The 22553-nt window shown below is 40.6% G+C and overlaps 1 protein-coding gene across 2 annotated transcripts in view; it reads left to right on the top strand.

The window, feature by feature from the left end:
- Positions 1-6620: 6620 nt before the first annotated feature.
- LOC149317123 (RNA polymerase II subunit A C-terminal domain phosphatase-like) overlaps positions 6621-22553 on the top strand; it is a 79208-nt gene continuing 63275 nt past the window's right edge. The window contains exons 1-5 of one of the 2 annotated variants that reach the window (XR_016280577.1): positions 6621-7176; positions 13388-13471; positions 16025-16118; positions 19034-19162; positions 21246-21396. Coding sequence is in view for 1 of the 2 variants with exons in the window: in XM_089516898.1 (XP_089373024.1) it covers positions 6881-7176; positions 13388-13471; positions 16025-16118; positions 19034-19162; positions 21246-21396 (754 nt within the window). In the remaining variant the exon portion in view is untranslated. The remainder of the gene's footprint in view (positions 7177-13387; positions 13472-16024; positions 16119-19033; positions 19163-21245; positions 21397-22553) is intronic. The other variant, XM_089516898.1, reaches the window with a different exon arrangement.

Below are 22553 nucleotides of genomic sequence, written 5' to 3'. Positions count from 1 at the left end.
TACAAACATCCAGGGCAATGTGGCCCAGTTACTCCAGTCCAACGTTGACTCCTATGAAGGTGGAAGTAATCATATGCACATACACATTCAGATTCACATCCATCCATCTATTGAAGAATACTGAAGGAAGATTTCTAAATTGCCATTTTTGAGTGTATCAGATGCAGTTTAGTTTCACTGAAGAAAGTAGAAGCCAACATGTTTTGTTCATTCTATCATTTCTGCTTTTGTTGGTTGATCACTTCATCACAGAGGGCCTTATAGTATTTACCACCAGCCTGTTCCACTTTTCCATATTTTGTTGTAATAACAAGCTGAAATTGGAACAATTGGCATTGATACTAATTAATAACATGCACAAAGTATTCACCACTTAGCCATCTTAGTTAACTTTTGTGCCCCAATAAATATATTCTCTGCCTTTACAGTACTGAGTATCTTGTATACATTAAATGGTAACAGTTCCAAATAAATCCATTTCAGTTTCTACATGTAGTATAACAAAATGTAGAAAACTCAAGGGGGGGGAAATACTTCTGCAAGGCACTGTTGTTGAACAGAGCTTAAATGTAAGCAAGCACATGTGCTCTCACAAGGCAGTGTGTCCATTCCACCACATCAAATTTCTAGAAAGAAGCTCTGAACTCCAAGGTGTTAAATTAATTTAACATTATCTCTCTGTCTAGGGCTGCCCAAACTGGTGCTTCTTCCATGTTCATCTTCTGCTAGCTCCCTTCTTTAGCTGGTGGCAAGAGGACACTTTGCCCAGGCTCTGATTGCTGTCTTATTTAGATGTAGAAGAAGATTTCATGCTATCTCCCAAGCATTAGGTCCCATTAAGGAAACATAAACTAACTATATAACCGTGGGTTATTAACATGCAATCTTTCTAAGAAAGAAAGGTCAAACAGCTATGGTAAAATATACATTTAATTACAATTGGAAGGCAAAGTTCTTATCTTTGTGCCACAATGGGCTGCACTTTGAGATCAGGCTCCCCAAATATTCTGAGTGATTTCCATCCATCCTCCTCTAGGATTAATGTCCCCCATACACACACACTTTCCTTATCTTTAAATTCAACAATCTGTCTTTTATTGAATTCCCTCACTGTAATTCAGATGTCCCATTCTGAAAGGCTGCTTTGTGTCTGTTTTCCAGGCAGTGAATAGCTCTTCTAATATCCACCTGTGACATAAGAAAACTATTTTACCCAATTCAGAAAGTTGTGAGTAAATCAGAAAATTAGAGGAAGAGAAGGAAATATGATGAGCCTTATTAGGAATCTATGTTGCAATGTTGTTAGTATTCCTCTCTTTGATATGTTCAGGTTTTTAAAAGCAATGTAGTTGGAACAGAATTTGCTTTGAATGACAAAATGTAAGAACTGAACATCTTTGTAGTTCAATGCAGCCCCAAACTCTTGAATACTTCTAGAAACTTCCGTGTTTGAGAATAATTTGAAATATGGTAAACAATTAGGAATGTTATAACTGTACCTTGTTTGAAACTTAACTAGTGAGTTTACAGTTTAGCAGTTTTGCTACTGTTTTAAACACAGAGCCAGCAAAATGCGCAAATGCTAAGGCAGAAAACATATGTCTTGTACTGCCATCATGTGGTCAAATACAGAAAAACATGGTTACTGTGTATACTTTAAATGCCACGGCCCTGTTGGAAAGGTGAGAGGCACCAAGCATGTGTTAGATCCTCCTTTCCCTGGTTCCCTGGAGACAACTTGGGTCACCCAATTGGACAACCTACTTCTAGGAATTGAAATGTGTCCCATTATACCAGCAGCCCAACCATGGTATCTTTCTGGGCTGCTGGTATAATGCCTCGGAGGTACTATTTTATGGGGATTCCATTCCTTTCTGGAGGTTCCAGAAGGTGATGCTAAGCGATTTCTTTTCATTGCCTTTGCTCTTGGCCTGTTGAGTCCCTAAAGATTTCATTATGTTCCCTGAGTTATTTAAAATATACATGGAACCACTGGGAGAGGTTATCCAGTATGGAGTCTGGTTCCACTGTGACTGATGTCTCTCTCACTCTGTTTTGTCTTTCCACATATATTCAAAGAAGCTGCTTTGATTCTAAACTAGTGGCTGTCATCTGTAACAGACTGGATGAGGGTGAACAAAGAGGAGCTTAATCTAGACAAGACAGAATTGCTCCTAGTCAACCAGAAACAAGTTCAGGGAACATGCATCAGACTTTCAATTTGCTTCTGAGCTAAGTTCAATGCATTGATTTTGACCTACCAAACCCTAAACAACTTGAGGCTAGCATACCTGAAAGAGTATTTCCTCTCACATGAACTCAAATAGGAGATCCTTAGGTTTTTGTGTCTCCTACCACCTAAGAGTCTAGATTAACAAGAACATGTGACAGGCTTTCTCTGCAGTGACCTGGCCAAATGGTCAGGAAACTTTACTAGTGTCTAGATTCCCCAGAATGCCTGAACATTACAGATGACTACATCACTACAGTATTACATATACCACAATAATTTTACTACAGACCTGCTCTCTGTTTTCTGATGAGGTTGATGCATTGTAATAGAGCTCCTTGTGACTGTCCAGAAAATTACAGGTGAGCAGCAAAAGAAATAACACATGCATGCTACGGTAAGGTTTCTTCTGGTGAAAGTCTACCTGAAGTTACACTAGGAGCCCATCCACACGACTCAATTATAGTGTTATGCATCTATGTTAACTGTCATAGTTTCATCCTGGGGAATCCTGGAATGTGTAGTTTGGTGAGACACTAAGAGAACTCTCTGGCTAAGGATTCATAAAGTACCCCTTCCTAAACTGGAAATCATTGGTCATGTCTTTGTCACTACATCAAGAGATAGTCTGTTCCAGTTTATATTATAGTAATGATATACAAATTTGCATCTATACTTTTAAATACCCCTTTAATACCCCACACTGTATTTGGAGTCCTCATATTTTTATATCTCATATCTGGATATAGCATATTTTTGAGAGATAAATGACCTTTTAGGAACACTAGGTCAGGTTCTCAGGAAAAAAAGTATTGTTTCTCCCAAAGCATGTGTACCTCCAGGTATAGAAAACTAGCAAGCTTGTTTTCTGCTGCTCCAGAGACTAGGATGCAGCGCAATGGATGCAAACTACAGGAAAAGAGATTCAACCTAAACATTAGGAAGACCTCTGAACAGTAAGAGCTGTTCGACAGTGGTACACACTCCCTCGAAGTGTGGTGGAGTCTCCTTCTTTGCAGGTTTTTAAACTGAGGCTGGATGGCCATCTGTCGAGTTCCTGGATTGTGAGTTCCTTCATGGCAGGGATTTGGGGCTGTATGGCCCTTGTGGTCTCTTCCAGCTCTATGATTCTATGTTTCTAGGTAAACAAAATCATTAAATCTAAAGTGCTTCTTTCTTCCTCCAAATAACCAATATTTCCTCTCAAGCGTCTCTTTACACCTAAAGCAGTAAGCCAGTCTCTCTGTGTACCCCCTGTTGTGCCCCCAGCCAAACTTCTCCATCCATCCATCTCAGGGATATAGCAATCCAATCACTGTTTTTGTTGAAGCCATCAACCAGTCTGAATGTCGATTCAGCCTTTGTCATTCAGCCTTTGTTACATGACCAGATAGCCCATTGCCTTTGACTAGCTTTAGGGTATAAATATGGTTTCAGACCATAGCCTCTGCAGCATACAGCCAGCCCACAGCGCAGCCCACATACATGCCTGCACTCTGTGTATGTTCTATGTCATCCTCAGACCTCTCAGACTGAGTCACTCCAGCTTTCTACAGTCTTCTCATCAGAAAGGACCTCCCCTCAGTTCCTCCCACCCATTCTTTGGGTAACAATACATATAAACTAGCATGTGAAGATGTTTGTGCAAAGTTGTGTTCTCTGTTATCCTCTTTTGGGGGTACACTCTTTCTTTTTTTTGTAAGTGACCATGCCTACAACCCCTTAATACATCTGCCACATCTTTGCCGATCCTTGCCACTGCACTCTCTCCCTGCTGGTGAGCTCATGTTTGCCCATTCTACTACTGGCATTCCTCCCCATTTATCTCATTTAATAGCATGTGAATGTATACCTTTCCTCTTGAAAAATGAAACTCTTGTTTATCTTTTCCTCAGTGGCTAATGAACTTCCTGTCATCAGCCTTGTTTCCTCTTTGGTTAAGACCAGATGTGCTTCTATATAGTCCTCTTTCCTACCGCAACTGCCTTGATCAGAGTTGGCCTGGCTTCCTTCATGTCTTTCTGAGATCTGTGACTTCTCTATGATTAAAGGCTTGTTCCTAGCACCAGACCACAGACTTTAATTCCTTTTCTTTCTTTCTTCTTAAATTCTCCATTGCTTTGTTTTCCCTCCTCGCCTCCCAACTCCTTGAGGCATCTTGAGCACAAATCCAATATCTTCTTTTCCCTTTGATAATTGCTTTTAATCTTACACACCTTTCAACAAACTTGCCTCATCCCAATAGAACGCAGCACTATGTCAGTCTCAGTTATTCAAACCTGCTGATCTTAAAAGTACAATATGGGGCCCATCCTAAACTCCATGTGGCCAAACATTTGTGCAAATAATGCTTCTTTAATGTTTGGAGACATCTGATTATGTAGACTTCTTTTATGTCTGATGGATCGTTATGAAGAAAAACCCAACAGCTGTACTATAGAGAATGCCTCAAGGGTTCTGTCCCATTCTTTTATAATCTGCCCATTTATTTGTTTAGATTTACACACACACACATCACATCCCAAGGGATTTGACTACATTGTCATAATTTGATGCCTGGTTCCAGAGGGTTGGCAAAGGCTGTGGAGAATATCTTCTGACACACACTAACTACTTCTCCTCCCCGCCACAAAAAGGGCCACAATTTTTGGCACAACGTATGCAAACTTGAAAGAGAGCCAGTAGTGCCATCTTGTGGGAACAGATAATACATAAGCCACAGCTGGTTGCATTATGAAAGAATGCATATGTTTTCTGAATATAAATCCATTCCTTGTAAGGTATCTGCATATGCATTTAATTGCTCATGGCCTCTTAATGAAGAAGACAGTGGTCACTTATTTCATGAGATCTCTACACCAAAACTGTGGTGGGAAGGGCGTTCTGTGAAATCCTGCATCATGAATCTGGGTTTCTGGTTTACAGTGCCATGGAAAGACAGATGCTGCAGTCCAGTTGTTTGTAGTTACATGTGACTTTGGGTTATCTACGTTCATCCCATAAATTCTTCAGTTATGTCGTCATGCCGTTTCTCTGAATCTTGCAGGCTTCAATAGGCAAATTGCATCGGATTTCTAGAGAGGGCTATGGGAGGCACGGAGGACATTTTCTGTTGTTATGGGCCTTCAAGTAAATTCCAACTATTGTGGCCCTGCCATAGGGTTTTCTTGGTGAAAAAATATCTCTAGTCTCGTTCCCACTACTGTTTAAACCAGATTGTGATTGGGGTTAATCGGGCATGGTTCCCACTTAATTTGAATTCAGAAAGTGATTCAGAAAGGGGGCCCCCTTTTTGTCTATTTAACACATCTCAAAAATATGCTGGATTTTTCACTCTCCTTTTCCTCTAAATCGAATTAACGTAAGTGGGAACCATAACCAAATCGGAATCGGTTTCTTATTTTGGTTTTAAATGACTCAAACCAATTCTTTTGTCAATGTGAACCATCTGCCTCAGGAACCAGTTTAACTAGAACTATTCTTTTGTCAGTGAGAACCACAAGCGGATTATTTTGAGTCTAAACATAAAATTCAAATGTTTCATAAACATCTTATACACATAGCCTGGAGGTGATTTTATACAATATTTGTAATATTTTTGTGCGTGGTGTACATTGAACATCCCGTCTCCAAGATGCCTCATGCTGCGTATACAAATATCCCAAACCCCCCAAACCCCCCATCCCAAGCATAAGGGATGCTCCTTTGCGTGTGTATGGGCCTTACATTCACCTGTTCCCCTCGCCACAGGCTGGTCCCATTGCAAAACTGGTTCCGCCAGATCATCTCCAAAGACCAGTTCTTATGCCTTTGGGCACAAACAACCATCATGACAACTGGACCTGCAACTTCATTTCCGTACACAAAGGATTTGTAATCTGAATTGACATCCTCACGTACTACTGGCATATATGTGTCTATACCTGGCTTCTTCCACGCCACCAAAAGCATCTGAGGAAGTAGACTGAGGTCTAAGTCCAAGAGGCAGAGGACACACTGCAGGGATAATCCAGTTTGAGACCGCTTTCACTGCCTTGGCTCAGTGCCAGGGGATTCTGGGAACTGTAGTTTGTTATGGCACCAAGAGCTCTTTCTGACAGAGAAGGCTCAATGTCTGACAGAACTACAGTTCCCAGAATTCCACAGCATTGAGCCAGGGCAGTTAAAGCGGTCTCAAAGTGGATTATTTCCGCAGTGTATTTTGACTCCATCCACACTGGAGAAATAACCCGGTTTGAACGCGTCTGCGCAGGCGCACAGAGCAAGGGGGCGGGGCTTGGTTGTTATGCAGTCCATGCGGAGGGGGAGGGGAGGTGCTCGAGCGCGCATGCGTCACCACGTCGTGGGCGGGGCTAAAGAACCTAACCGCCCCATCGGTCTGAAGAACGTTCGAAGGAAGAAGCCATCTCTTAAAGGGAGCCTGTCTCTTTAAGGGCCGCCTGCGTGAGACTGGAAGCGTCCGCCCTTGCGCCTGCGCACTGGCGCCTTGACCTCGCGCTCCGTCGGCGTTAAGGCTCGTGACTGCGGCGGGTTGTTGTTGTTGTTGTTATTTTTCGAAGTGGGGGAGGGGAGGGGGAAGAGCTGGTTCCGTTTGTCGGAGGGATACGATCTTTATTATCGCGGCCGTTGTTGCCATAGCGACGGGCCGCCATGGAGGAGGAGCCGCCTCCGCCGTCGCTGCCGCCGGGAGCAGCCACCTCGGCGGCGTCCGAGGTGACAGACATCCGCGTCTCCGGCCCTCAGCCGCTGAGGCTCCTGGAGTGGAAAGTGTCGCCCGGGTCGGCGGTGAAGATCGGCTCCGTGTTGGCGGTTTGCGCCCCTATCCACCTCCCCGCCAGGCCCGGAACTACGGCGGCCGAGGGCGGCCCAACGCGGAAGGTCAAAGCGGAGCGGCCCGGCGTTGTGCGAGAGCTCTGTGCGCAGCTGGGACGAGTCATCCCTCCCGGGTAAAGAGCCAGGAGGAGGAGGCGGGGAAGGAGCTGGGCTCCCATTCCTACGGTGCTGCTACTCCGCTTTAACCGCCATGGCTGCCTCCTGTTGCATTGTGGGGTTTGTAGTCCACTCAGGCCTAAGAGCTCTCTGGCTGGATATTCCCAATGCCTGGCCTTAAACTACAAATCCCACAATGCAACGGGAGGCAGCCAGGGCAGTTAAAGTGGAGCAGCAGCGCTGCAAGAGTGTAGTGCGGTAATCTAGCCAGGATCCTGTAGCATTGAGGCATGGCAGTTAAAGTGGACTAGGGGACGAAGTAAGGCACAGGACAGTACTTGCCCATAGAGAACCATTGGAGAATACCCGCCCATAGAGAATCATGGGGATTACTTGCCCAGAGAATCCAGTAATCCCCACCTTTCCCTAGGGGCAAGTAATCTCCATGTTTTCTGAAAGGGCAGGCATGGTTTCTCTATGGGCAAATACTGTCCTGTGCTTTCGTATGTGCCATGGACTAGTAGCACTTTAAGAGTGGCTTAGTGGTTAAGATGCCAGTTCTGATGACCAGGAGGTTGGCGGTTAGAGGCCTGAGTGCTGCACAACGGGGTGAGCTCCCGTCACTTCTTCTTCCAACTAGCAGTTCGAAAGCATGTAAAAGAGCAAGTAGATAGATAGGTACCACTTCACAGTGGGAAGGTAACAATGTTCAGTGTAGTCATGCAGGCCACATAGCAACAGCAAGTACATGTCTATGAGAAATAATTCTCAATGCCCCATCCTTCAACTGCAAATCCCAGAATGCAGCAGGAGGCAGCCAGGGCAGCTAAAGTGGAGTAGCAGCATTGTAAGAGTGGTGGGGGTTTTGTGTGTGTGTGAGTTTTTCAGGCTACATGGCTGCATTCTGGGAGAGTTTATTCCTGACATCTCACAAAGCCACTCGCATCTCTGAAGATGCCAGCCACAGATGCGGCAAAGCATCAGGGATAAACTCTTCCAGAACATGGCCACATAACCCAAAAAACCTACAATAGACGGATGGACACCGGCCGTAAAAGTCTTCGACTTCACACTGTAAGAGTGAGGGTTTTTTGTGGGGGTTTTGGGGGCTACGTGGCCATGTTCTAGAAGAGTTTACACTCATCCCTACACATTCGTTAGGGTTAGGGGCATAAGACCTCCATGAATATAGGAAAAAACACAAATAACAAAAACACCAGGTTTTTTTACCTGAGAGGACACCTCTCTAGGAATCTCTAGCTCCTCCAATGCAACTCTGCAGTCTACATCTGACAGACACTGCAAGGAGGAGCTACAAGTGCCTAGTGGAGTAGTCTCTCTAGGAATCTCTAGATCCTCCAGTGCAACTTTTAGTTAAAGTTGACCATAGAGTTCTGCTGGAGGACCTAGATATTCCTTGAAAGAACATATTGATCAAATCCATGAATAATCAAATCCACAAATATCAAAGAAAATATGGAGGGATGAGTGTATTCCTGACGTTTCGCCAGCATCTGTGGCTGGCATCTTCAGAGGAAGCCACTTGCATCTCTAAAGATGCTGGCAAAACGTTGGGTATAAACTCTTCCAGAACATTGCCATGTACCCCGAAAAACCCACAAAAAACTATGGATTCCAGCCGTGAAAGCCTTCAACTTTGCACTGTAAGAGCAGCTTAGTGGTTAAGATGCCAATTCTGATGATTGGAAGATGGGAAAGTTGGCAGTTTGAGGCCCGTGTGCTGCATGATGGGGTGAGCTCCTATCACTATTCCCAGCTTCTGCCAACCTAGCAGTTGGAAAGCATGCAAGTACAAGTAGATAGACAGGTACCACTCCTCAGTGGGAGGGTGACAGCGTTTGGTGCAGTTGTACTGAACACATAGCAATAGCAAGTACATTTCTATACCGCTTATCAGGCAACTTAAGCCCTCCCTAAGCGGTTTACAATGTGTAAGCTTCCAATATGGGTATTCATTTTAGGGACCTCAGAAGGATGCAAGCCTGAGTCAAGCCTGAGCCCATGCCTGGTATTGAACTCACAACCTTATGGTTTGTGAGTGAGTGGCTGCAGAACAGGCATTTAACCACTGCACCACATGACCACCAGTTTAGTTCTCGAACAACGCTGGCTCTTTGGCTTAGAAACGGAGATGAGCACCGCCCCCTAAAGTCGGATACGACTAGACTTTCATGTCAAGGGACAACATTTACTTTAAGAGTGTAGTGCGGTAATCTCAGTTTCTCCACTGGCACTTCAGCCAGGTTTCCTGTTGGCCTCAGCGGGAACCACAAAACCACAAGCGCTGTGCCGCTGCCTCCCTCCCCTCTTTTCCCTTCCCCGCCTTTGACAACTTCCACTCCTCCTTCTCCAATTTCTCCTCAGCAGTGGCATCCCTAGGGTTGGTGTCACTCCTCCCCCCCCCCATTGACCTCCACCCATTTCACACCATACAGTATCTTTAGTCATGCTTTTTGCCCTAATGTTACTCATAAATCGGTATTCCCATATACCACTGAAAGTAATGCTAATAGTTGTGACATAGTTGGTGGTGTCAATTTCAGGACAGAGTAGAAGAACTGAAGATGGCATCAGATAATTCTAAACTCCTACATTTAATCAGCTAAGGCAGTGGTTCTCAGATGTTTTACCCTTGAGGCCCACCCCATTCAAATCTACACGAGGACATCATGTGCCCCTGCCCATTCGACTTAGTATTTGAATTAAAATATTTTGTTTGTTTAGTGTGCGTGTTTTCATTTGCACATTCATATTCAAACCTTTTATAAGGAAATAAAATTCAAATTACTAGAACACTTTTATTTGAGTAAATTTAATCTTTAACTCAACATAAAAAAAGTTTGGAAGGACGAGGAGGAGGGCCTCCAGGTTTGATGCCTCCCCCCCCCCCCCCCCAGGACTCCAGCCCCACCATTTGAGAACAGTGAAAGCACTTGATTCGTCTTCCACTGTCATGGTTTTGTCGAATGGGATCTTGGGTGTTGCAGTTTCTTGAGGGGCCTTTAAAATTCTGATCCATAGGGTCATAGTGTCTTATCAAACTACAGACCCCAGGACTCCATAGGACAGACCCATGGCAGTTAAAGAGGAAGAAAAGCACTATAATTGTGTGATGTGAAGGGGCCCCACATTTGCCTGTGACTCTAGCAGCTTGTTGCTTTGCTTACAGGGTCCTTTTGTCATGCCTTATATGAGCATGCCATGGGGACGAGAGGAATTGGATAGCATGAGAAAAACAAAGCAAAACTGCCAAGCACTGAGCTCTGATCATGGCTATCTGAGGAATCGTGCTTCTCTCAAATTTATCTCTTGAACAGTTAACTTTCCCCATGGAATAAGTGAATAGTAACAAATTACAAGATAGCTTAGACAGATGTTAGGCCATATGTTTCCCTAGAACAATTGCAGTGGTGGATGCTTTTTGTCTGCATTGTATTCAGTTTCCAAAGATAAGCCTAATGCAGGCAGGTAAATACTCTAAAGGCACCAGGACCTGTCTGATCTTGGAAGCTAAGCAGGGGCAGCTCTAGTTAGTACTTGATGGAAGACTGCCCCTAAATACCAGATGCTGCAGGCTATATTTCAGAGTAATGAATTGGTAAACCATCTCTTGAGTATTCTTTGCTTTAGAAACCCTATGAAATTCAGGGGGTCACCATAAATCAATAGGTGACCTCAAGGCATATACACCCAGATACAGATAGGCCATCTGCAGGTGTTGAGTACAACAATAAGAGGGTTGGCTACATAACAAAATAAAGGTGTATAATTGGACAAGAATGCAAGTCTTTCAATGACAGCCAAATTTAGTTGCAGAAAATAGACAAGAATGCATTCCAGTGTTGGGCAGGCAAATGGGTGTAACCAAAAATACCAGTGTATTTTAACGTAAAGTTCTTATGGCTATTTAACTATGCCTTTCAATCTTTCAGTCTAGGGATAAGCCCCATACAAAAAGCTGGAAAACCTGGATGACAGTGTCACAAGGAAGGGGCCTGACTTTCCTAGCAACCCCAAAGAGCCAAATTGGGCCCCTGGCGGACGAGATTTGGCCAAACAGACTTAGGTTCCCCATCACTGTAATAGGGTGTATTATATTGGCCTGTGCTGTAATGTTTCTCCGATCTTACTGTGACCACTTATTTACTAATCTTTTGATGTTACTGAGGACTCTGCTCACAGTAGACCTTCACACCTGCACTGAGCAGTTGTGTTAGTTGAAAGAACTGGGCAACATTACACTAAGCAGTTGAAGGTAAAGGGCTTTGTGGATTTAAGAATTTGAAATTCTAAAATCTGTAAATGTGTTTGTTAAAACACACGGGGGAAATTGAACAATAGATAATTCTTCATCACTTACGTTATAGTAAGGTTAATGAAGTCGTACCATTATTTGATTACTAGGTTTTTATAAAGCTTTTGAATATTTATAATTTTTCGTTTCTCTCTATGTAATGAGTAAGTCTATATTGCTTCATGGATAGCTTCATGTTGACAGTCGATCCTGATGCAAGTATTTTCCAATTGTATTTTCTCATTTTTTTCTACCTGAATTAAATCATTTGTGGTTGTCATGGAGTTGTCTGCGCTAAGATGCATTCTGATTGCATACAAAGAGATCATGAGCCAAACTGTACTTGAACTAATTGGCCAATGGTGCAAAATATTCTAGAAACATCTTTCCATAAAAGTCCTAAACTATAATTAGGTTTTTACTAAAAACTGCAAATGAATTGTCGTTTTCCCAGGATTTTTTCCCCTTAAATAGTCTCCATTTAAATACTATGTAATGTAATAATGTAACAATTCCACAAAGAGTTGTGTTTTAGTGCTGACCAAACTGTATAAAAACTCAGTCCTCACTGCTGTGCTGAAAAATCTTGGATTTGATTATTTGTTTTATTTATTTATTTCCCACCTCTCCTCAAGGTAGGGCACAGCATGTTAAAATAAAAAAACACACAAAAACAAGCAAGCATAAAACCAGCAGTTAAAATACAGTATTATAAAGCCAGTAAAATAAACTCATATGATGCTTTAAAATATACCAATATCAATGTTGTTGTCACTTGTCATATTTTAAGAGGATGGCTAGTAATCTGATGTGTTACTTTATTTTTAAACAATTGTATAGTTTTGAATTTGTTGATTAGAAGCTTCTGGTGTTGAAGAACCTATGACTGGTGATACTCATATGTGCTTCAAATCTTACACGTAAATCAGAAGAGCAACTGCTCATTTAAACTGCAAAAACATTTAAAGTGGAAATTGGATGCACAAATGGAATTAATACTGTTAAGTTTACAACAGTTCTTCTTATTTGATGCCCATTATTATATTGTCATACATACTGTACTTATTTCATCAGTTTTACTTTTGTATATAAAAGAGATTTTTCAAGAGGATTTTATTGCTGAATATGTCAGGCTTGTTGTATTGTCATTCACAGCCACGTTGAGGAAGGCACAGAGTGAAGAACCATTCACTCCCTCATTCTGAAACAAATAATGTATAAAATTTGTATCTAGTGGCATTACTAGGGTTGGTATCCTCCAGTGTGGTAACTTATTGTTGTGCTCCCCCCATTGAGCTGCTCCCATAACCACACCATACAAAATCCTTAGTAATGTTTTTGTACTCATGTTACTCAATTGTAATTCCTGTATATCACTGAATATAATGGTGATAGTTGTGACATAAACAACTAGCAAAATTAAACCTTTAAATTACAATATCATATGCACCACCTAAATCATGTGGTTAAAGTGAAAATTTGGTAAGATGTGATTTTTTTAGAGAAAACTTTAAAAAAGTAAAAAAAAAACTTGGTCTTTTTTTCCTCCATCCAGTGAGCTTTGCCTCACTCATACTGTCTCTCCCTCTCAGTTCCAGTGCTTTAAAGGGCGTGGGCAAACACCAGAGCCCCTTTCTGCCCAAAGGCCAATGTTGGGGTAGCAAACTCCCTTGGGTGTCATCTTGTGTAGTCTGCACCCCCATTAGTGATGCCCCTGTTTGTACCAAGTGTCCTGTGAGCTACATAGAATGTATTGCGTAAACTTGCAAGCTGTGTGTAGCCTTTCATTTTAAAGCTGAATTGTTGAATACGACAGTCAGAGAGAAGGATAAATACATCTTCTATGTTGTGGATTTTATATAACATTTTATGAAATTAGTTTTACCTAAATCAGATTTTGCTTTGCTTTCCAGAGGTGTTCTGCTGAGACTAGAAGCATGCAGCCATCCTGTTGTTATGAAAGGCTTATGTGCAGAATGTGGCCAGGATTTGACACAGTGAGTACTGCTTCATTGGATTGGGCATTGACTGAACATGTTTGTTTAAAACTTCATTAGAATCAGAAATAAGAAAGTGACTTGCCTCTGTATTGGTCATATCTGTTTCAGCAGCACAACACTACAAAAAAATTAACGTGCAACAGTTTGAAGATAGGCAGTTGAGAATTCACGGAACACATGCGGAGGACCAAGAACTTGATAAATATTTACACATAGACATATTGATAAGATGAATGAATGATGTGTGAAACCTAGAAATAACAAGAATGTAACCCATGTGCTAATTACTAAGTAGCTAAACATAAGTGTAACAATGTAGACCCAGATGAGTGACAGCTTTTCTTTTCAAAGAGAGAATCATTACCAAAATACTTCTTTTAAAAGGAGCCTAAAGCTTGTTTGTGCCTTTAGAAGTATGATAGAGTTTCTTGAACTTTTTGAAATAGTTTCAAGAATTGAACTAGTAGAACCCCTATGAGTGTCCGGGGAGACTGAAAGGAAGAATGACTATTGCACCCATTAAAATGTTTTTCTCAATACTGTATTTGTTTCTGTCATTTTAATAAGGGCAGGCAGGATGCTCATTCTGTAATTGTTCAAAAAAAAAATCTGCTGGCCATGTATTTCATATTGCAGTTCATAGGCAAATGAAGCAAACTCTATAAATGTCAGTCTGTTCAGGTAATGCATTATTGATATTACAACTAGATTATATACTATATATACAGCTGTCTCTGGCTCTTCCTTAGTTGTCATCTGGCAGCAGACATTCTGTCAGTTGGTGCAGATGAGAAAAGAAATGTGGAACCAGTCAATTGGCTCTATTGAGAATATGTTGTCTCCTCCTTTTGTTGAAATGTTTCCAGCTTGTTATAAGAACTTTGTTTAAAATAAAGAAGTGCTAACTGAATTTGCATTTTTCCTTCTCTCTTCTCAACTGTTTTTCCTTTTATATTATGATGTTTAGTTGTAAACCTGAAGGCTAGAGAGTTGTTCCTTTTATTGATCTGCAACATGGTTAGGCAGTTGCTAAGAACTGGCCACATCCCAGTATCCTTTGATGTAGTTTATTTTATTTTTCCTTGCTGTGATGTGCCTTCAAGTCACTTCTGACATGGTATCCTCAGACAAACCTATCATGGAGTTTTCATGACATGATTTGTTCAGAGGAGGTTTATCTTTGCCTTATCTCTGAGTCTGAAAAAGTGTGACTTATCCAAGGTAAGGAGGAGCAGGTGGAGAGACAAAGGGTCCTCCTGGAATAGGTATGCTAAATAACTCCTCCCCACAAATATGTGGATAATTTTTGTATATTTGGGACATAAAGAAGGCAGAGACAATGAGGGAAAATTGCCTTTTCTCTTTCCATTTAAAATCAATTGACATTTCTTTTCAACCATTAAAAAAATCCTCTCAGCAGGAAGAAGTATTTGCCCTCTCTGCCTCTGCCAAATTCTCTGTCTTGTTGTGGATGGAGTGCATCAGCAGCAGCGTTTCAGCATGTCTTTGGCAAGGGGTCTCTTCAGCACCACCATACATATTGTGCCATAACCAGCACCTGTTCCTCCTTTGTCTTTGTTTATGTGTCATCAGGTTGTCTGTCAACATATGGCAACTCCCTGAATGAAGGTTTTCTTAGGCAGGAAATACCAAGAGGTATGTTTTGCTAGTTCTTTCCTCTGAAATAGTGCTTAAAGCACCTAGTATTTGTTGGCAGTCTCCCATCCAAGTACTTAACCAGGGGTGAAACTGTATAGCTTCCAAGGTCAGACAGGATCTGGAGCTCCTTTCTAATAATTAAGACGACATATACCTCCTATAGGGGGCTGTTAACAATTTTAGCAGCAAAAGGTCCAGATTATGTTGTTGCAGCAGCTTTTTTGGTTCAGGTGAGTTGGTAAAACTTGGTGAGGGGGAATTGGAGGGCTTCAAAAAGTGCATTTGGGTGACACTTCCTCCATGACTGATATGTGACCTACTATATCAACTTTTAGGCCAGAGACAATGCTATAGATGTTATCAGCTTGATATAGTGGCCAATACAGATCTTATGTAATATAGTGTAATATAATTCTAACCCACTGAACTGATCTGGGCAATGTTGTATTCCTGCTTTTTTCCTTCGTTGGTGAATCTATTTTGCTTACTTAAATTTGTTTTAAAAAATAATCAGGTTTACACAGCAAAATAAAACTTTCTGGGCTGTAAATAGTGCTGGCTAAACTTTCTCCACAAGTGACCCTAATCTTTTGTTGTCCACTGCTTCCTATTTACAGTGTAGTGTTTGGGACATCCATATGCAATTGACAGCTTTAAACATGGATACTTCTTGTGCTATTCATCCAATTCTTCAGTTACGAATGTTTATTACTCTGTTTGTCAAATAAAGCATGATATAAATGTATGTGTACTGGTTAAGACTGCTTGGTCTATATGTTAAATAAAGTGGTTATGAAACTTAATATCACAATAAGTAAGTCTTCTTGAGTTTTTTGAAATGTTATTATTAAATTTGTCTAATGTTTTTATTTTCCTTCCTTGAATTATTAGATTACGAAGTAAAAATGGAAAACAGAACATGCCAGTATCCACAGCAACTGTATCAATGGTTCATAGTGTCCCAGAACTGATGGTTAGCTCTGAGGCAAGTATACTCCCACTCTTTTTTTCTCATTCAACAGATGTCCAAAATTCAGCAAATCAAATCGGAGGAATTTTATGTGCAGCACGTATGTAATGCAGCACATTTATTTTAGCTAGATTTCAAGTTGAAAGCAAGTCTACATAGATAGGATTTAAAATCATGTACATTGTTGAGCTGTAACCACATTTCATCTTTTAAAGATAAAACTTCTGCCTGATCTCTTAAAAAATGATGTCAGTCGATAGACTATTGTATGGCAATATGGCAGTGTGTGTCTAGTACAGTACCCCTGTTTGCATGTTTGTTGGGGTTGTTGTTTTTTACAAAAATACATACATACATTCTTAGAAAGGCCTAGAAAGACATCAACAAACTTAAACTGTGTACGGTTCTGTTATAGTAAGCTACCCTGAAAACACCAGTTGAACTTTAGATTAATCATTCATAGGATTGGGTTGACAGAATTCTGTGAAGAATTTGCAAGACAATTTGAAGACGAAATCACTCTGATCCATTCTGATTTGAATGCTGTAGTTGACATGGAATGTTGTAGCTGTAGGTTCAGTGGATATAACATTGGCTCGTATTGGCCCTGTGTTATTTGATGTGTTTCCATTTGTGTAGCCTGAGAATGTGGACAGCATCTTTGGGGAGATAAGAACCACCATATGCATACTAGACTTGTGGCCTAGAGATGTCAGATCTGGCTACAGTGACACTTGCCTCGATTACACTCTGTTTTGATTACTGGAATGCATTCTAGATGGGGCAACCTTTGGAAACTGTTTGGAAACCTCAAGATGTCCAAAACGCTGTTCCCAAGCTCCTGACTGGAGCTGGCTACAGGGAACATATAGCCCCCCTGTTGAAACAGCTTTACTGGCTACCAGCCCATTTCTAAGCAGAATGTTTATGGTCTTTAAAACTTTACATGGCTTGAGTCCAGAGTATTAGAAAGATTGTATTTTCTTATATGAACCTGCCCAAACTTTAAGATCCTCCGGGGAGAGCTTTCTGTTGGTCTCATCTGGTGAGGAAACTGGAGAGAGCCTTCTCAATGGCTGCTTCTAGGCATGGAACTCCTTCCCATGCAAGTTTCAGGTGGCCCCTTTCTACTTTCTTTCTGTGTTCTTTATTTAGGCAGGCTTTTAGCTCTCCCCTAATGTGGCAGGTGGGTATTTTAATGTGGTTTGGAGTACTTTCTTTACATCTTAATCATAATTTTAAACTATTTTTTAAAACTTAAAATTACATTGTTTTAACTTGGTGCCTTTAATTTGTTGTAAGCCACCATGGGTCATGCCTTGCATCAGGCAAAATGTATTAAATACAATAAATTGACTGTATGTGTACTTAATTTATAGCAAAGTTTACTAAAATGGAGATACACATTGTGATGATCCCTCTGTGGTCTAAGCAGCCAAACAGCAGGCCTGTCTTGGCTCTTAGACCCAGCGAATCCTTAGCTTCTCCGTGTCTTCTGGTCTATGTTTCTACTCCTTGTGGAGTTGAAGATGGCTCCTGGAGATCCTCAAATCACGCTGCCACCACCCAGTGAATTCATGTTGTATTTCCCTTAACATACACTGGAACTTGTTTAAGACTTCTAGTTCTCCTTCTTTGCTAATCAACTCAAGCATCAACCGAGCTAGGACACGTGTAAAGGAGTGTCAAAGTAGCAGATACTTTTAAGGAAGTATTTATTACAATTAAACAAAACAGAACATTTCATGCAGGCAACCAGAAAAATAATAAATAAGGCCTAAACGTTCTAATCTGACACATTCTAATCTGAAACGTTCTAATCTAACTGATATATGGATGTAATATGCCGGCCTTGATGGATTTGAAATATAGTTACAGGTCTTAGCTTAGCATAAACTATCTATCTGAATTATACCTTCTTGCTATATGCACAACACTACAGTTTTCCTAACCTGTAAGATTAACTTGAGGGAGACATTCCCACCTCGAATTCTCACTGTAGAACCCACTAACTGCTGAAGATACTCTCTCTGCCTCTCTCTCTAACTGCCACTCTTCAACTGTCACCTGAGCCTTCCGTCAGCTGTGATATCATTACTCATTTGCATGTGCCTCCCTCCCAGCTTACTCTTATTACCTGGCAGAAGTCTTCCAATGACTGGAGGCCCAGTCATTACACACATCTTAAGCTTGCTTACGTTTTTTTTAAAACCAGAATGGGAAAGATACGTGTGTTTTTGTATATTATAGCTGTTTAAGTTAAGATTAGGAAAGGTGGAAATATTTTTCATGTATAAATAAAATACATCTAGGATGACCAGTTCCTTCTGTGTACTGTGCATCTGGGTGGGCAAAGAACAGCTTTGTTCAAATATAAAAATGCCTGTTTCTCAGAACCAAAATTATACTTTCAACAACCTCTGTTTGTTTTTTGACATGTTTGGAAGTCTGTGCAGCCCCTATAGGATCCCCAGAGGCAGAGAATTGGCCCAAAATCTAATGTAAAAATCACCCCTCCTGGAGTAGATAAAGCTTCAGGGAAATAGCCTGGAATATTCTGCTGTACAGAAAAAAAAGCCATATAGAAAAATATTACATTGTCTTTCTTCATGCTGCATCTCCCTGGTGATAGCAATAAAGCACTTATTGGAAATACCACTGTTTAGTTTTGCAGGTTTAATTATTTTGTTTTTATAGATCGCTCGAATTTGGTGACAGCCTTAAGATGCCATTCCCTTTCTCTCAATACACTGAGTTCCTGAACATGATTGGAAGAAGCTGCTTTTTCCTTTGCAGCACATACTTTTTTGTCATTGTTTTTTCTCTTTTCAAATTACCGTGTGTAGTTTCTTTTAAACTATTGTCATTGATCTTGTTAAACTTAGACTTTCCTTGAGGGTACCTAACATGGCCTTCTCTTTTAATTGTAGCAAGCTGAACAGTTGGGAAGAGAAGACCAGGAAAGGCTACGTCGAAATCGAAAACTTGTACTAATGGTGGATTTGGACCAGACTTTGATCCATACCACAGAACACCATTGCCAACAGATGTCTAACAGAGTAAGGCAATATTATTTATTATTTTCCTTTCTCAAGTTTAAAGCAGTTGGCACTGTTTCAGAGAAATATTTTATAAAAAAATACCCGAGTGTAGTTGACATTTGAGAAGACTTTTTAAAATCTTTGTAAAATAAATCATGTTACAATCATTTTTTTAAAGAGGCAAATACATTGCCCATAAATTGATCTTCATTATGAAATTGTACAGTCTCCCTAGATTCACCAGTTCTCTCACTCACAAGTGAGATATTTATTCCACTAGAATTAGAGAGGGCAACTCTTAAACCTTCCCTGCAGGAATTTGTCACTTCCAGTTTCCTTCCCAATTGAAAAAAGCCTCTTCTGGGCTGAAAATGCCCAAAGAATCCCAAAAACATGGCAGAAATTTTCAAGGGGGATTATTATGTTTAGAAATCACTTTTTTTAAATGAGTGTGTGGAGGGTTCTTGGCCTCTTGAAGACTTTAGAAATGTTCACAGGGAACTGTTTACAGCTTTTACATTGCACTTATATTTAGATCCACCTAAATAACCTTCAAATAAACAAATCTTGTATTATTCTAAAAGGAACTGGAATTTTGTTGTGTTTACTTGTCTTCAGAAGGTATCTGTGGTATAATCCACTGTGAGCCCTCAAGTTTCAATAAGGTAAAATCAGTACTGCTACAAATTGTAATGCTACAAATTGATCCAGAGGACAGGATCAAAATTCAAAATGACCTTAATAGATTAGAAAGCTGGGCCAAAGCTAACAAAAGGAATTTCAACACGGAGAAATGTAAGGTACTGCACTTAGGGCGGAAAAATGAAATGCACAGATACAGGATGGGTGACACCTGGCTGAATGAAACTACGTGTGAAAGGGATCTGGGAGTCCAAGTAGACTACAAATTGAACATGAGTCAACAGTGCGATGCGGCAGCTAACAAGGCCAATGCGATTTTAGGTTGCATCAATAGAAGTATAGTGTCTAGATCAAGGGAAGTAATAGTGCCACTCTATTCTGCTCTGGTCAGGCCCTACCTGGAATATGGTGTCCAGTTCTGGGCACCACAATTCAAAAAGGATGTTGAGGAACTGGAGCATATCCAAAGGAGGATGATGTTTAGCCTGGAGAAGAGAAGGTTAAGAGATGATATGATAGCCCTGTTTAAATATTTTAAGGGATGTCATATTGAGGAGGGAGCAAGCTTGTTTTCTGCTCCTCTAGAGAACAGGACCCAGAAGAATGGATGCAAGCTACAGGAAAAGAGATTCCACCTCAACATTAGGTGGAATGACAGTAAGGGCTGTTCGACAGTGAAACACACTCCCTTGGAGAGTAGTGGAGTCTCCATCCCTGGAGGTCGTTAAACAGAAGCTGGATGGCCATCTGTTGGGGATGCTTTGATTGTGATTTCCTGCATGGCAGGAGGGTTAGACTGGATAGCCCTTGTGGTCTCTTCCAACTCTATGATTCTGTGTTCCTGTTAATCCTGCTTGTACGGCTTCTTTTCAGGAGTGAAACTTTAACTCCTTATGAAATTGTTTGCGGTCACTGGCCTTGTCAGGTGAATAAGCATTGGGTCTTTTCAGGAATCCATCCTATCACAGCCCTCAGAAGGCTGCTTCTGAAAATTGGGATACAAACACTCTGGCCTAAATCCAACTGCTAATCCCAGTTAGAGCAGTTATTGAATCAGGTGTTGAATGACAAGTCAGCATTTACATAATTCCCACAGATTCAGTGGATTTATTTTAGCTATTGGATTTAAGCTCTCTGGTTTTGAGCCAGAGTCTTTTTCTCTCTTTCTTAGAAATAGTAAGGAAACAGAAGTTAGTTAGATATCCCCCAGATATTTTTCATTATATTTCTCTTATCGAAACCACACCATTCTTTTGTATGATATATGGTTTATGGGGAAAAATAATTAGTATATGATGTTCAAATATTTAATGCTTCTAATATTTAACTATATCTGTTTACTACTTCAGGCAGTATATGGTTGAAAAAATCTGTTATGCTTGAACATATTCATTCTAAGCTAAAAAAATGCATTCCATTTTTATATAAAGCATAACATCAGTGAATCTTTCTCCTTTAGGGAATATTTCATTATCAGTTAGGTCGAGGGGAACCTATGCTGCATACCCGTTTGCGTCCTCATTGCAAGGAGTTCCTAGAAAAAATTGCTAAACTGTATGAACTACATGTTTTCACCTTTGGGAGCAGACTTTATGCACATACAATTGCAGGTAAGTATCATATTTTGAAATTTGTAATATTAAGGAAGGTACAGGATTTTCCCAAACAGCTCTTCAAATCTGCAAGATTAATTAGGATACTGCAATCTTAAATAGCAATTTAATGCTAATTCCCAACAGCTGTGTTTTGTGAGGCATTTGCCTAGAAATACAATTAGGTAATCTTTTGTTTCATGAGAAATCTGATAGAAATATACCAAAGAGCAATTTCAGTAAATTATTTTGTATTTATTATTTGTTTATTAAAATATTTTTATCTTGATCTTTATTATGAGATCTCAGGGCAGTGTAAAGTATAAATAATCTAAAACACTTCCAGATTAAAACTATAACTTTAGTCCCACTTTTTTTAAAAAAAGTGGTATAAATAGTTAATTTAAAAGCTACAACAGTTTAAAACCTTTTATATGTACACTTTATGTAATCCTCAAAGGTTTCAATAAAAAGTCATGTTTTCTCTTGGCACCAAAAAGAAACCAATATTGGCGGCAGTTGGGTCAAGGGTTGGCTTTCAACGATCAGTACCACAAGCACTGTTAAATTGTGTCTATCTTACATGGTTATGGTTCACTCAATGTTTGAAACATCCTTATACTATTCTGCACTCCACTCCTGAAAACTGGAGGTTGTTGTCTCCCATTATAACAACAGCTTACTGCTTCAGGAATAAAAAGAAGAAGAAACCCTGGATTCTTCCTGCACCCCCTTCCTGAAGCTTGAGGCTGCTGTCTCCCCCTTCTGCCTCCTGCTTAGGAGTTAAGAGAAGGAAGAATCGCTGTATTCCTCCTGCACCCTACTCCTGAAGCTAGAGGCTGTTGTCTCCCATTCTGACAAGTAATCTAATAATGTTTATTTATAACATTAATAACCCTTTCCCTCCAAAGGGCACAATAGACACAGCAGCCTTCTGCTCCAGAGATAAGAGGAAGGAAACCTGGTTTCCTTCTGCACTCACCTCATGAAGCTGGAGTCTGTTGTGTGAATGGGAGACAGCAGCCTCCAGCTTCAGGAGTTAGATGGATGAAGACATCATTTAAGAGTTGTTTATGTCACAACTATTGCCATTACATTCAATGATACACCAAACTACTAAAGTGTAACAGTAGTGCAAAAACTATTACTAATTCTGTATGGTCTGGTAGGGGAGG

Source organism: Sceloporus occidentalis, unplaced genomic scaffold (genome assembly GCF_023333645.1).
Source record: "Sceloporus occidentalis isolate IW3139 unplaced genomic scaffold, rSceOcc1.0.p SCAF_3, whole genome shotgun sequence".
Lineage (NCBI taxonomy): Eukaryota > Metazoa > Chordata > Lepidosauria > Squamata > Phrynosomatidae > Sceloporus > Sceloporus occidentalis.
This window is presented reverse-complemented; position numbering and strand designations above follow the sequence as displayed.